General features: G+C 47.9%; 1 protein-coding gene across 1 annotated transcript in view; it reads right to left on the bottom strand.

The window, feature by feature from the left end:
* The window catches only part of LOC138521346 (parathyroid hormone/parathyroid hormone-related peptide receptor-like), a 280,555-nt gene that overhangs the window by 147,793 nt on the left and 116,166 nt on the right, over positions 1-16,596 (bottom strand). Inside the window, exon 4 of the mRNA XM_069634105.1 lies at positions 1,482-1,606. Within this exon, the coding sequence (XP_069490206.1) occupies positions 1,482-1,606 (125 nt within the window). The remainder of the gene's footprint in view (positions 1-1,481; positions 1,607-16,596) is intronic.

Raw genomic sequence — 16,596 nt, 5'->3', positions numbered from 1 at the left:
TGCCTATGGGTCCAAGGTCTGCGCTTTATAAATGCTTAAAGTAAAGTAAACGTAAAGAAATAGAAAATGGAACTGCTATTGGGACAAACACTGAATGCCTCTGATTAAACTATCAGCTGCCACAATCACTTTTCTACACCTCCTTTACCAATACGATACCTCCTAAAATACCAACTGCATTTGTTCCACACACTCTCATCGGTTTCACTGATAACAGCACCATGCCAATGGGGTCAACACCATATACCTACAGATTCCACCGTGACGGAAACATCACCCTCCAACACCACAACAATATAAAGATCATTCCCAGTCACACCCACGTTTTAATGTCTGCCAACCTGCACTCTGCACTATATACATACAGAGGCGCATATTTCCTTTGCAGCTTTGCGGCTTACCAATGGCTGCCCGCTAATTCGTCTGGTACATGCACCCTTGGGTACATCCGTCCTGCCATCTGCCACATGTCCCTTTTTCCAGGTAACCATTACACACCCTGGCGCACCAAACATAACACCTGGACAGGGTTCAAAGGCCTCCCAGGGTTCCTGGTCCCAAACTTTGCCACTGCAATCAGCAGAGATGATCTCCATTCCACATCACTTCTCTTCGAAAAAGTTAGCCAACAACACTGCCAAAGGCATCCAGATTCTTAAAAGTGAAACAGTAGCACTCAGAACTATGGTACTCCAGAAAAGAATGGCTCTCTATTATTTACTAGCTGCCCAAGGGGGGACCTGTACAATTATACAAGAAAGCAGCATCTGGGCACCTGATAACTTCTCCAAGGTTGAGGACATCATAAAGCATCTCCAAGGGGTTGGTACCACCTTACAAGAAATAAACGATGGCTAATAATAGCAATGTCAATAAGAGAATGCATTTTGTGTACTTCCTGTTTTTAGAGACTGGTAGATTAGGGGTTTGGGGCTAGTTCCCCAATGTGGTACTCTTGCAGAATAAAGCATGTAATCATTCCACCGATGACTTTGTATGCCTCAAGAACATCTCCCATCTGTTCCCTCTAGCCAAGAGATGGAGGTAAACATTATATAAAGACCCCTGGCGTTTTTAAACGCTCTTTTTCTGTACTGAAGGGAACCACCAGTGCATCCCTTCTCTGCAGGAAAACATACATTCTGCTTGGGGACACCCACAGGAGGTCAAAAGGCGGGCTTCTCTGATGCCCACCTTCTCAGACCCTTTCCGTTTCAGTGTTATGAAAAAATGAAGAGCAGCTCTATGACTTGCTACTGTTCACAGCCCATTTCCATCCTCAAAAATATGAAATAATGCATGCAGAGTTTCAGAAGAGCCGCATGTCACATTTTTGAATATCTGCACTGTGTGACCCCCAAACAGGCGGCCCAGTGGGAAATCTCCAGAGTTCCCTGTAGACCACTGCACCCCTGCTTTCCAGGTCACATTCCCAAAAGGCTGTATGTTCTCCATCCAAACCCTAGCCTGGCACCACTTACTTTCTCATGGTTGCGACGCTCCGGAGTAAGGAACTTGGTGCATTCCGAGTAGTTTGCCCAGGTCTTGTTGACACCGAGTGCCAGTTGCCATCTCCCGGTGGAATCACACCTGCGGTACGCATGCCCTGGGGATACAACAGTTGCATTTTTGATACATTACAGTTTTCTTTTTTTGTTGTTGGAAATGAAACAAAGTAATTACTTACAGTATCAGTCAGTTACATTGGACACATCTTTCATTTTCCCTGTTATTGAAAGAACAAGCGGATTTGAGCCAAATTGGATAACCTACCCCGAAAATAATAGGATTATGTATTTGTTGGCTGTTTTCCTCTATCACAACATTTAAAAAACAGAAAGGAAAATGCAGCTGCATGACTAATAATAAATGGAACCAATTGCATCCATGAACACGATGAAATTGATCCAACTGCAATCAGTACGCAAATCGCACTTGAGCACCATAAATTAAATTTACACATGAGGTGGTCCCTCAGTAATCATAAAAGCCACTCCATTGTGTGCTCCATCCTCTGACCAGCTGTGATCTCACTTCGGTTGGGAGGGGAAGGGGATCTCACACCAGTTCACATGAAGCATCGGGCATTTGTCACTTTTACAGGTTATGGGTCAAGGCCTCGAGCGAGACACTGCACCGCCACTGAAGTGCATTGGTTGCCACCACATCCATGGCCAAGCAGCAACCATTATGCATGTCTGTGCAGAGAAGTCGACAACATTGCAGACATCTTGGAATGGTAGACAGACCTATGGTAAACTCAAGGGTCAGATCCAAATGTCATAGAAAACACCAGCTCTCACAGTTCGGCTTCACAGCCCCATGTAACTACCACACAAGAAAGCAGCTCCAACCGCTGAAGCTAGCATCCACTCTACAATTACAAATTGCTGCCAGGCTTCTCCTGATGCTGCGGGCTGCCATGGTAATCTACATGACAAGCAGGCATGATGGTGCAAAATGCTTTGTTGGCAAAGAAGTGAGCATCACATTTGATTATTGTACTATTAGGTTCTAATGGCGGTTGAGAAGTGTGGGTCTGATTCTAAGCAGCAGACGCCACATACCATTCAGGCGGTACATGGCTTTGAACTAGTTTCAGCTCAATCCTTTGGTATTGTACACCATTTTCTGTTACACCATTCGAAAATACAGTTTTGCCAAATTCACTCTTTGTGGGAGCAAAAGCAGCATACAGGCCTACGTCCTCCCCTCAAAGGTAAGTAGTTCTGTAGTTGCAGTAAAGCTGCTAAGCTATGGGTCTTGGGTAGAGGTTGAATAGCATTTGGGAGAGGGTGATCTTTGCAGAGGTCCCATGGGGAGGCTGCTTCGAGTAGATGGAAGAGGTACCATGTAGGACTGTCATTCTTTTGTGTAGAGAGGACACAAACTATCTGGGCCGCCACAACGATCAGAGACAAGTAGATAAGCAGAGTGTTAAGATTCACCACTTAAAAAAAGTCTGCTATGTCCAGGAGGACCAATTTGGTAATGCCTTTCCCGTTACCAATGTGAAATACGCGTTCCCTAATGCAGGTTGGATCATTTTTAATATTTTGGTCTGGATGACACTCCGATGGGAGTTTGTAAAGTAAATCAGTTTTCTTGAGCTGGGCATGAAGCTGGGTAGATACCCCCTTTTTGAGGAGTTTAGCTGCAAAAGGAGTGTTGGAGGTATGGCAGATACAACAGTGTTCCTTAGCAGGGTAGTTGCAATTTACTATTTGAGGGAATCTTGGAGATCACCTGCTGAATTGTGTGGCATCCTGTGGGCAGTTCCAGGTTGGAACCTGGAACATGTGGCAGTTACGGCTGAGAGTTGGTGATCAAGAGGGATTGGTCATCCGTGGAATATGTTCCATGCTGTGGGGTTATACAACATTAAAGCGATTTACCTGCTTCATGACACCGGTGCCTGCTTCACCTCAAATGGAGATGTTGATGATGGGTTGTAGGTTAAGGCCTGTGAATAACTGCCCACTTCAAATATGGTTGTTGTTAAAGGGAGGAATTAACTGCTTCGATTTCAAACGAGTTATCAGATGTTAGGTGGAAATTGGCATAATGGAGCATTGTACTTAAGGGGCGGAGATCAGGTTCAACATTTGTTGCGTTTTCTGGCAGAATTTGCCAATTTCATCCTTGATTGTGGATATCTTTTTAAATTAAAAATGAAATTATGTCATTGTAGAATACTGCAAGACGATAAGATAAGAGCAAGGGCTGAGGCAGTCGGAAGAGAGAATCTGTACCCCATGCTTGAGATTCATTCGCTTTTGTTTCATGTGCCAATCAATCTGTGTCAAATTCATTGTGATTTTACCTATGACGGGCACCTTTCTAGACCTCTGTGTGAATTAGTCTGTACGGGGAGTTATGGTTAGGGATGGGAAGTGACTACGATGGCACCCTGCCCGGAGGCATGAACGTGAAAAAGCGGGAGCCTATGACCGAAGGAGGGACTCCTCACCACTGCACAAGAATCTACCAAGCGAGATCACCAACTGGGGGCTGCCAGTCCACAGCAGGACTAAGGGAAATGTCTTCTGCATGAAGAATCCAATTGAGTGTCACTGGCTGCATATATTGGTAGAAGGCATGTGGTTATTTTTGGAGGGGGTGAGGGACACAGGGGCATTGTTTATGTTGGTGGCGAGAGGCGCATGAGGAAGCAATCTACAACTAAAGGCTGATGTTTTTTCGGTGACACTCAGTGGAACCACTTAGTTACAGGCAGAAAAAAAGCAACACTATTCAAGAGTAATTCTATAATGAACATTTTGAGGCCAATTCTAAAGAAAATGGCGGATCTACCAATAGCGCTTTGGTTGCACTATTTTTTAGATGGCCAGTTTTTTATAAATGTGCAGGCCACCTTATTCTCAAAGGTGACCTATTCATTTCCAGGGCTTTGAGCTGAAGTGCAAATGGTCTGCTGGCCACCCCCCTTGCTCTTGCATACATTAGTGTGGAGAGCCCGCTCCTGATACCAATGTATTACATGCTCCCAGCACCCAGGTGGGTGCTCGGAACGCATTTCCCAGTAAAGGACCTGTCATTGTGAAATGTCAACGAAAAGAGAAAAGCATTTCTGTCCCTGTTTCAGGGATACAAAAGCGAGCGGGAGAGTACAGGTTCATACTGCTGCCGTTTCACCTATGGTGCTCTATATAAGTGTCAAAATAAATAAATAAATAAATAAACAAACAAAGCACACTTCCTTATATTAAGCATCCCCTTGCACCTGTTCCAAATAGGCACACAGGAATGTGCTCGATTTCTGCGTATGTTAAGTGGATGCCGTTTCTGAATTCACGAGGCGCATTGAAATGCGAAGAACCCACCACCCCCCTTTATTTGTGAATGGAGGTGTGCATCTAAATGAGGTATCCAGTGATTAAGTCGCCTGGGAAAAGGTTGCCAGGGGGTGACATTTCCCAAAATGTGCACTCCCACGAAAATCAAGCACTTTCCCCAAATATTCTAGGACGAGTTAGAATGGAACATTGTACCCGTCCTAGATCAGCCGGTCAGATAGCACAGCGAGTAGAGCGCTCGCTTTGACATCTGCGCAGATTCTGCTGACGCAGGTTCGCATTCCCGGCAGGGCCAAACTCAGCCTTTCATCCTTCCGAGGTCAGCCTTTCATCCTTCCGAGGTCGATAAATGAGCACCACACACCGCGGGTAATAATAAGCAGCGCTCAGATACCTGAGGGTTCGTAGCGCTATATAAATGCTAAATTATTATGTGAGGGAAGGCTTTTCGGGGTGCTGGGAAAACAGTTGCCTGCCTGGCAACTTTTTCCCTGGGGACATTATCACACAGAACCCTAAATGAGAAAAAAATGCAACTAAATGCATAGGTTATCTATGACGTGTCTTAGTTGCGTTTTGGAAATGTGCAGACCACCTTATTCTCAAAGGTGACTTGGCAGGGGCTCAACAGTAATGTGAAAGATGTGCTGGCCAGGCCCATTGCATGCGTTAGTGTCGGGAGTCCGCTTCCAAACACTAATGTATTACAGGTTCCCAGCACCAACGTGGGTGCTGCTAGTGCACTTCACAGCGTCAGGCCCTTAAGGGCGCAAACAAAGCTTTTGCGAATCAACCTTTCATGTTGATTTCTGCTCTGGAAATTTGTTGACAATATTCATACTAGCCCGAGCATGCTCAGGAGTAAGGAACGTTCAATGCGTGCCCAGATTATACAACTGGCAAGATAGCTCAGTACGTTGGGTGCCCACGATAGGCTCTTAAAGGGCCTGTCACTGTAAATGCTGAAATAAAGAAAAAGCATTTTTATTCTGAGACAAATCTGGATTATTAGTCCCTTCTCCCCAGAAGGGAACCACCCGCTTTGAGGCTAGGGAGGTGAGCCCTCTCCGAAAGACCCTCCCTAAGGGGGGTCTGGGCAAGTGGGACCTCACTTGGAGTTTCTTTACTCTTGGGGACAAGGACTCCCATTCCTGCAAGGAATTCCCTGTCCAGAACACGCTAACCACCTAAATGGGAATGGGAAAGACTGTTGATAATCTTGTTTTGGGTTCACTGAATAGTTACATTTCTTCAGTCTCTTTGGCTTCAGGTAACGCTGGATTCCACATGAACACCACAGTCAAAGAACAACACACCCTTTTTGGTTGTGATGACGTACATATAACTATGAAGAACCTTGAAGGCGGGAGAGAGAATCCTACGTAGAGGTGAGCTTCTTATGGGAAGATATCCTGGAGGGGCAGAGCCGTGATAGACCGTGGAGCAAGCAGTAACGTGGAGAGCAAGTGAATCGCTCGCAAGATGTCGGAAGGCTAGCGTCCTGACTGGCAAAAATGGCAAGATCGAGAAAGAGACAGAGACAGTAAAGTGACTGTCTTACCTGTTGGCACGACCACATGGAAGCCGTGGTGGGCCTGGGACCCGTTAACTGATGTCGAGACCAGACTCCAGCAGTGAGACTGGATCTCCAAGCTTAGAAAGAAAGAGTTTATTAGTTGCCGAGCTGAGCAGCGGAAGGGAAATGAACGCTGCGAAAGAGGTAACACTGTTGAGAGGGACAAACAATGATAGTCGGGGCTGGGAAAGCCACAAGGGTTACGGGAGCCATATAAACACGATCGGGCAGACGCCCTACCGAAATCAAACTAAAGCAATCCTATTAGAGGGACAGAGGGCTTTGGAGAGTCCTGAGAAACAGAGAGACGTTAATATTCTAGGCTGGGAAAGCCACAAAAGTTACAAGAGCCAGATAAACCAGAGTGGGCAGATTCCTCATCTAAGCCGAGCTAAAGCAAGCCTATAAGAGGGCCTGAGGGTTCTGGAGAGCACTGAGAAACCGAGAAACTTTACGAGTCAAGGCTAGGAAAGCCACAAGGGTTACAGGAGCCAAGAAAACCCGAACAGGCAGGCACCCCACCAAGGACCGATTAAAGTGAGCCTCTCAGAGAGCCAAAGAACTTTGGAGAGCCCAGGAAACACGAAACATAACAGACTGAACTGTGGAGAGGGAGAGAACCTGGAGGGTTCCCATCTTTGAGTACAAAACAAGAACTTTGTCAAGTACCAAGTCAGAAATGGTGGGATTGTATTAAGAAAACAATTTTTCCTAGATAGAGGGAAATGTACAGAGAGGTTGTGAACTGTTTTGCGAGACAATGTTGAACTTTTCAAATCTCTTGGGATCCAAGTGATTGGGCCAGGCAGAAGCCAAAGACAGAGCTATTGATCCAGCCTCATTTTTTTCAGTTATAAACATCTTAAGTGGCAGGGACTAGTTAGCTAATAGGATTTGGATTAAGGACTGTTTCTTTTGGTCTTTGACAAGCACCTTTATTTTTAGTTTGTTAGGCAGGGAACTTCCCCAATAGCAGTAGAGTTAGATCGGCCTTTTAGTTTAATTTAAATAAACATCCAAAACCTGACACCTTTTAGTCAGAGTACTTCTTCTATTTTGACACAATTCCCAGATGAGGGATAGAAATGCAGGTGAGACAGCAGCGGTTCATACTGCTGCTGTTTCACTCCATAAAAATGCATGACAATGTCAGGAATGACCCGTGGTGCAATGTGTCTTCCCCTGTACCTTTTCCAAACAGGTACAGGTGTGACGAGTTGGATTCTGCTCTGCAGGAGTACATGGATGAGTAGAGGTAAAATGGCCGACTCAGCCCTCACACATCTACAAACCAAAACACAACACGATCATAAAGGTAAAACAGGCACCGTTAAGAGACATACTTCCTTCGCTTTTTGTGGTAGTGTCGAACAAGGGAACGCTATGTTCTTAAGAGGGGTGTGAAGGTGAACCAGTAGTGACCCAAGCAAACAGTATCACAGTCCAAATTAAAGGGAATGACCAATCAAGGTGCTATAAACATGCATATACTTTAATCACACCATCTGCACGTAGAATGAATGAAAACCCTGTACACAAACACACCCCAAGGAAGAACAGAGAAGATGTGACAGACTGGAGAAATTAGCACTTTGAGCGTACTTCCAAGGGTGGTCGGTAAAGTACTAACCACAAAAAGGATATCCTGGTAAAAACAGGAGCGATCTACCTAACCCGTCTCTAGGGACCAAGTGGACCGAGGGGACAGTTCAGATTCAATAGTACCTGGATTCAAGTCTAGCTGGGCTGACTCAGTGAGACCTGGTGTGGAACGTTGATGCGTGCCGATCAGGCTCAGTTTGGGCAAGTAGGATTGCGGAGGCCCCAGCAGCAAGCAGGTGTTGTGTAGGGGCAAAGATGGCTGCTCTCTGCGGTAGAAGGGTGACTCTCACAGATGCAGGTTGGGGTGATCCCAGGAAAGCTTTGCAGTTGGCCAGGCCGAGATGGGCTTTAGCTGCTGAGAGGGGTCGATGAATGATGACACGCGATGGTCGTCGAAGTTGTGATCTTAGGTGCATCGATGTGCGATCAATGAAGCTGCAGTTCAAGAGCTAGCTGGGACGTGGTTGTAATCCCCAGTTAAAGTCAGCGTGTGACTCTCCAATGAATCTGTTTGGGTCCCAGCATTGAGCAGCCGCTTGAGGCCTAGCATGTGACGAGCCGTGCCAGGACACGTTGCCGTGTCGAGGTGGTCAAAAGTGCAAGCAATGTTCGATGTGGTGGAGGAGCGCAGCAACCCTTGCTAGCGACTTTCCTCTTATTCCAGGTGTGGTGAACATGGAGTGACTGGTTCATACGGTAGAACAGGGAGCTGGGAGGCCTTCTCAGGGGAACTGGAGAATAGGTTGGTTCCATTCAGGGTCTGCTCTCCCAGCTCAGGAGATTCCGGCGCAGAGTGGTAGGTCCTGATCTGCCCTTGGAGTGGTAGGGGACAGATCTTTTTTCTGTCTTGGGTGATTCCTTCTTCACCTCAGGTTGAGGGCTTTGGAGAGTGCAGTTCTCTTAAAGGAAGTCCAGTGAGATCTTCAGAACGAATCTGCGGCCCTAAAAGATCCGAGAGGATCTGAGTGAATCTGTCGAAAGGGTGCAAGACCCCTTCTTTTTTTTTAATAAATTGTCTTTATTATTTTCAATATATCAACCGTCCAACCGCTTTGGTTCAGGGATTACATTATGCATTAAAAATGTCTGAGATCTTGATGTTGTGTGGACACCACTGTTCCATAAAGTCTGACTGGAGGTACTCCAGGACTCCGCCCCATTCCTTCACAAACCTGTCTCTCGTTCCCTGGATTGTGTGTGTGACTTTTTCCATCGCCAGCTGGGCCCAGACTCTTTGGAGCCATGCGAAAATCAGTGGGGTGTCTTTCTTTTTCCAGCTATGGGCTATTGTTGTCCATGCCGCTATGAGGAGTCCCATAAAGCTTCTCCATTGTGCTTTATTATATCTTCTTGCCATGTCATCTCTTATTCCACACAACCAGACACCCTCCCCTAGTTGTCCCACATCTGGAAATATTTTGCCCATTTCTCCCTTAACTTCTTCCCAGAAAGGCACTATTCCTTTGCATGTCCACCAGATGTGTTTCCACGTCCCCACCTCTCCGCATTCCCTCCAACATAGGCTTGACGTTTTTGGGAACATTGTGTGAAGTCTCTTGGGGGTGTAGTGCCACTGTGTAACAATTGTTATCCACATTTCTCTTGTTTGTGCAGATCTGGTCGTTTTTGGAATCAGAGTCCAAAGGTCCTCCCATTGTTCCTTGCTGGTTCCTCCCCCCAGAGTTCTGTTCCATTTAATCATATATGACCACTTAATTTCTTCATCCTGTGTATTTATAAAGGAATATAAAGTAGAAACCCAATGCGTTGTAACGTATTTCTCGAATGGGGTGAGAGTTCTCGTTGCTGCCTTCGCTATGTCTGGGGATCTTAACCAGTGTTTGAGTTGTTCGTGTCTATATTTCTCCCATGTGGAGCGTGCTGCGAGTGGGAGGCATGATTGATATGATCCAATTTCATTGTTGATGAACATTTCCCCAATTTTCGTTATTCCTGCCTCCTCCCAGCATTCATATGCCCCCTGCTCCATCCCCAGTGGGAACTGCGGGTTTCTACAAATGGGGGTGAATGGGCCTAGCGTGGTGGTCATTAAGCCCCTTCGAGTTTGCATGTCCCACGCCTCCATCGTTGTTTTCATTATTTCGCTAATTCCTATGTTGGGGTGTCTGTGCTGTTTCCAGAGTAGTTCCACTAATGGGGTTCGTGCCACTGCTCTGTCCTGTGCTGCCCAAATCGGTTGTGGATCGTCGCCTAACCACTCCCGTAGTACCTTTAACTGTGCCGCTTGGTAGTATTTCTGGAAGTGAGGGAGCGCCAGCCCCCCCTCCCTGGTTGGTGTGGACATGACAGCCCTAGCCAGTCTTGGCGTTTTCCCCTTCCACACAAAGGTTGTGATTACCCGAGACAGAGTTTTAAAGAATAATCTGGGTACCCCTACCGGGAGGGCCTGGAAATAATATAGGAGTTTTGGTAGGATGGTCATCTTTACCGCTTGGATCCTGCCCCACCACGAGATCAGCAGAGGGTTCCATCTCTACGAAGCCTCGTAAGAAGCTGCAGAAAGTTTTTAAGATAAAGCTGTTCCTCTCTGTGTGTAAGTGTTATTCCAAGGTATTTGATGCCATCCTCTGCTATCTTGAGATTTAGTGCTTTAGCTTCTCTCGCTATCTCCCCCTGTCTCCCACCAGAATTAGAATTTCCGATTTGTTCCTATTAATTTTTAAGCCTGAGAAGGCCCCAAATTCTTCTAGCTCCCCCACCGCAGCCGCCAATGTTCGGCCCGGCTCTTCTAATGCTAGCAGCATATCATCCGCATATGCGGTTAGCTTATGTTGTATGCATGCCATGTCTATCCCTTTAATATGTGTAGCTTCTCTTAATTTCAGAAGTAGGGGTTCTAGAAAGATAGCGTATAATAGTGGGGAGAGCGGACATCCCTGCTTTGTTCCACGGGATATGTGTACCTTTTCCGTAACCTCCCCAATGACGGCCACTCTGCAAGTTGGGGCGATATAGTTCGCTCTTATTCTTGCAATGAAGTTCTCCTCAAATCCCATGGAGTGCAGGGTCTTAAAGAGCATGGACCACTCAGCCCGGTCAAAAGCTTTCTCTGCATCTACTGCTAGTAGAATAGCCGGGGTTTGCTTTATGCCAAATTTTTCAACCAAATGAATGATCCTTTTAAGATTGTCGTGAGTTTGTCTTCCTGGGATAAAGCCTGATTGGTCTAGATGTATTAGCTTCGGGAGTAGAGGGGAGAGTCTGGCGGCTAATATCTTCGTGTACATTTTTGCATCGATGTTTATTAGGGAGATTGGTCTATATGAAGCCGGGTATGAAGGGTCCTTCCCTGGTTTGTGAAATACTAGGACCTTCGCTTCGTTCATTGTGGGGGTCACAGTGCCACTATCTTTAAATGAGTTTAGGAGCTTGGTCAGGACTGGGATCAGAAGATCCGCATATTTTTTATAAAAAGGGGCCGTGAAGCCATCCGGGCCTGGAGCTTTATTTATTGGAAGGTTATTTATTGCTTTTTTGACTTCCTCTTCTTTAATTGGGTCCTCTAAGGCCTGCCTGTCTGCTTCTGAGATTTGTGGGAAGGTGAGGTTTTTCAGATATGTGTCCTGTGCGTCTGCCTCCGGGTGGTCAGTGGCGTAAAGTTCCTGATAGTATTCTCTGAACACTTCCCCTATGTCTTGTGTGCGCGTGAGATGTTTCCCTGCCGTGTCTGTGATGCATTTGATCTTAGTGTCTTTCTGTTTTGCGCGCAGTTGTCTCGCTAGTAACCTATATGCTTTGTTTGCTTTTATGTAGTACCTTTGTCTTAGGTAAAGCAGGCTCCTTTCCACTCCTTTTGTGCGTAACATCTCAAGTTGACCATGGGTATGTCTAAGTGTCTTCTTTAGATCTCTAGAGGGCTGTGCCACGATTTTCCCTTGCAGGTATGTTATTGATCTTTCCAGTTCCTTTTCCCACATAGACCTCTGTTTCTCCATTGTGATTTTCAGTGCCATTATCTTCCCGCGGATCACCGCTTTAAACGCCTCCCAGACCGTGCTCATAGAAACTTCTCCAGTGTCCTTCTGAGTGAAATATTCTTCTATCATTTCCCTTATTGATTCCCCCGTAACCGGGTCTCGGATAATGTCCTCCGGTAACCTCCACTTCCACAGCCCATTAGGTTTCCCCGGGAGTTTCACATAGAGCCAGAGGGGTGCATGGTCTGATAGTGCAATTGCCCCCTTTTCCAGCCCCTGAATCTTGCCCATAAGCCCAACTGAAACCCAAAAGTAATCAATTCTTGACATGGAGTTATGCACATGTGAAAAGAATGTATACCCTCTTTGCTCCCCTTCAATTCCCTCCACACATCATTCAGGGCAAGTTGGTCCATTTGTTGTTTGAGGCGTTCCGACGGTGCCCCGTGGCCGAGTACACTACCCGTGCTTCTGTCCAATTGTGGGTCCCATGCCATATTCAGGTCACCCCCTAAAATCACCTCCCCCCTTCCGAAGGTTTCAAGTTTTCCCAGGGTGTCTCTCAAAAAGCCATCCTGTCCCACATTGGTCGCGTATACTGACGCGAGTGTGAGTCGCTGCCCCTCCAATACCACGTTAGCGAACACAAACCTTCCCTCCTTATCTGTCATAATGTCATCCAGTTTAGCGTCCCTTCCATCCCTCACTGCTATAAGGACCCCCGATCTTTTTTCAGTTGTATTCGCCTGGGCCCAAATTTTATATCTCCTTACACAGGTTTTCTGTTTGTCCTTTGTTCTAATGTGGGTTTCCTGGAGGAGAAGAAGGTCCACCCCTTCCCTTTTGAGAAGTTTCTCCAGCTTCACCCTTTTCGTGGGATGATTCATCCCCCTTATGTTATAGGTTACTATGCGGCCCTTCTCCATTTAGTAAGGCACATGTTCATTGTACTTGGAATCCCTTCCTTTGCCGCTGCGCTAATTTTGTGTCCCCCATCCCCATGTCCCTTTCCCCTGAACCCCCCCCCAACAGTTAACCATAAACCAAACAAGTTGCCCCCGAGCAGGGCGAGGGTTCCTAGTGTAGCTAGGGCGTTGCACCCACAGCTCCCTGCCCTTCATCCTCTCGGGGGAGATTTTAGTGGGGGATCCTAAACCCCACATTACCGATTGTCCTTGATTCCAAGCCGGATGGTCCCTCCCGGGCTGCCGACTCTGCCTCTCATGTAGCGGTTCTTATTCTCACCTTCCCCCCTCGCTGTTGCCTTATGTGGCTGCCGCTTGGGTGCCCGCGGCATTCCTTTTCTCTGTCTCCGATCATGGCATTTTCCTACGGCCTTCTCTTCCCGTGTTTGGCCTTTTTTGTTTGATCGTTTCCCATCTGTTAGGTCTTCTCCTTTGCTCCTCACTGGACCTTGCTTGATCCGCTTCCTCCCCTTCGTCCTGGAGCCCCATTATGTTGAAGCCCTCTTCCCAGGTGGTTGCTCTTCGCTGTTTCCCCTCCCATGTGAAGGCCAGCCCAAATGGGAAGGTCCACTTGTACCGGATTTCTTTTGCCACCAGAGCCTTGACGAGTGGGGCCATCGCTCTTCTTTTTTGCAATGTGATCAGGGCCAGGTCCTGGTATAGTTGAATTTCTTGTCCGTTCATCCTGATGTGATCCATTTCTCTGGCCTTCCTCAGTATCTGCTCTTTTTGTGGGTATGAGGATAGTGCCACCAAAACGTCTCGTGGTCTTTCCCCCGGTGCTCCAGATCTTTTTGGTCCAACTCTGTGGACCCTGTCCACTCCGATTGTATCTGTCTCCGAAGCATCCAGAATGTCTCTAAACACCTCCGTCACAGCAGTCATTAGATCTTTGTCAGTACTGATTCTGCCATGTTTTTGATGTGAATGTCAGAGCGCCTGGAGCGGTTCTCCAAATCCTCGCATTGTATCTACAGATTATGGGTGAGTCTCACCAGGTGTTCCTGAGTTTCGCTAGCCTGTTGCGTTTCCTCCTCAACTCCCTGGACCGTTCTCTCCAGAATGTCTGTTCTCTCCTCCAGTTTAGCCACGTCCACCCTGAGGTCCTGAACCGCCTGTTTCATGTCGTTTTTCATCGTCGTGAACTGTTCTTGAACTGAAGACATGAATTTTTCTTGCAGATCCTGGAACCATGATTGCATGTCATCCATTGAAGGTGGGTGGTGAGGGTTCGTCTGCGACATGCCTTCACCTTGTTGGTTGTCCTGAGGCTTCCCTTTAGCTTGTGGCGTAGTGTCCGTTGACCACAATTGTAATATGTTTGCTTCTTGCCTTGCGGTCTGTGGGGTCTGTTGGGAAGCAATGTTCTTGTTTTTTGCCCTTGACATGTTCCGTTAGCTTGGCGGGGTGTGCGTGGGCTCCTGTGTTGCCCCCGTGAGCTGTAAGAAGTTCCCCCCTGAGGCACTCACGATGCTGTGCTGCTGGCGAGTCACTGGTCTCTCCCGTCCGTGGAATAAGCGTCGGTTGGGGCCTGCTTGGATGGGCCCTTACCCCTATGAGTGTAAATCCCTTCAGTTCAGGGTTACCAATCTAGACAGCCGAGGGACTCTGCGCCGGTCTCGTTGTTTTGGTGGGGTCTCCCTGCTCCCTGTTGCGGTATCCCCCCTATCTCCAGGCCGTGTCCGCTTAGGCACCTTTCTTACTGCCGGTGGACTCGTTCCTCTTTGCCCCTCTGCGGGTTACCGTCTCTGCGCCCCTTCTTTGTGAGACAATTAATGCTCCGGCTGTGGGCTGTGGGGTTCCAGGGGAGACCTCGTGCCCCAGGGTCCGCTTCCCCCCCAGCCGCTGCGCTCCGCTCACCTCTAGGGATTGTTCCCCTCCGGCGTTCACCTCTCCGGCCTCCGTGGTGCCCGCACCGAGCGGGAGGCTCCCGTCTTCCCTCAGCGCTGTGTGCGCGCTTCCCCCGGTGGATGTGTATGCATCTGCTGCATATGCTGCCCCACACTCTTTGGGCTCCTTATCCCGTTTGCCTCCTCGTATGGAGCTAGAGTGTCCGGTTCCGGGTGTCTTCAATGGGGGTGGGGGAGGGGCCGATGCGCCCGCTCCACCGTCCTCGGTAACTGCCGCTTACTATTTCGGTCCCTGGTGAGAGGGTGCCTCGGCGGAGCGCCGGGAGGGCGGGAGCCTGCCTCTGTCACTACGCTCCTCGCTTCTGTGTGCGGTGCTGCCTCCCGATCGGTTCCGATGATGTTGCCGGCTCGGCAGGCGGGAATCCCCGATGGGGGATGGGCGGTCGCTGTAGCGCTCGGTTCCGCGGCTTTCCCTGCACCCCTTCAGACTTGCTACCTGACCGGAGGCCTCAGGGGGCAAAAGGGGGGCTATCTGCTCGCTGATCTCGGACGTTCCGCTGTTTTAATGTGGTAATTTTCAGCGGCCTGGGGAGAGCGCGGCTTAGACGCGGCTCAACACCCCGGCGGCCATCTTGGAATCCCAAGACCCCTTCTTTTAAAGGCACAAGTCCTCAGGTTATTGGATTAAAGCTAGCCTGCCTTAGTGGTCCAATCTCTGCTCTCTGCTCACACCCAAATTGCTTTGCTCCAGAGGAAGTGGAGGGGACAGGAACGAGAGAGAGAGGGACAGTGAGAATTAAGATGGTGGAAGCCTCCTACCATTGACCCGAGCCCTCTTGCCTATCATAATCTAACCCCCTTCCCTTCTCACTGAGAATAGAGGCCCTTAGAGATGCAGCAGCCTGGTGTGAGACTACTCATTTTGAATGTGTGTGCTCCCTTGATGCCCAGGCCCAGGACAGCTGCCTGCTGTGCGGCTGGCTCGGGCTGAGGGTGTTACCTGCCCTCACAAAGAGATCACAGAGGAGGCCCAGCCCTCAAGGTTCTTGAACTGCTATTTGGTGGGCTAGACCTGACTGACTAAAATACACATCACCTTCCACAGCAGAGCTGACTCACAGACATGGACACATATGCAATATCAATTGGCATGTGGCAGTCGTGATCATAAGTAGTACCAGGCACGTTACAGGTTACTTATGATCATCATAGTTTTGGCTCCGGGCAAATCTTAAATGCTACCTCTGTGCAGCAGGGACTTGGCTGTCTCTGTGGCTGTCAAGTGGGCATCTCGTGACCTGTGAACCTGCTCTGTGCCACGAGTAGAGCAGTTGCAGCAGAACAGGCTACTGATGCAGCAGGGCATGAGTGCACTAAGCTTTTGGCATGGAGTTAACAGAAAAGGGGAACTTGTTTTGCATATTACCCCTTTTGGAGATAGAATTACCCTCATCATTCTATTTGTTAATAAAAATCAAGCCTAGGGAGCCTAGGCAGTGGTTTTCATAGTACATTGACTTAAGGCTGTGGGGTGAATAGCAGATGTACTCAGCCATATGCAGCACGGCTGTCTTAACAGAACTCCAAGACATTTATTTCAAATAATTGAAGGAGTAGGTGCACTGCTCGAGTTTTCACCAATTCATTTTCCTTCAGTTTCTGTTATACTTAGAGTAGAGCAGCCTCCAACACCAAAAATAAAAGAGAACATGACTATTTATCAGACGAATAGAGATGAAGACACTAGAGCATTATTTTCTCCCAGAGGCAGTACGAGTAATGCCTTTAGAAATCAGATATTCATTACAGAAACAATTAGAGATAAATTTGTGAAATTGGAAAAACTGT

Source organism: Ambystoma mexicanum, chromosome 13 (assembly GCF_040938575.1).
Source record: "Ambystoma mexicanum isolate Mex_15411 chromosome 13, UKY_AmexF1_1, whole genome shotgun sequence".
Classification (NCBI taxonomy): Eukaryota; Metazoa; Chordata; class Amphibia; order Caudata; family Ambystomatidae; genus Ambystoma; species Ambystoma mexicanum.
This window is presented reverse-complemented; position numbering and strand designations above follow the sequence as displayed.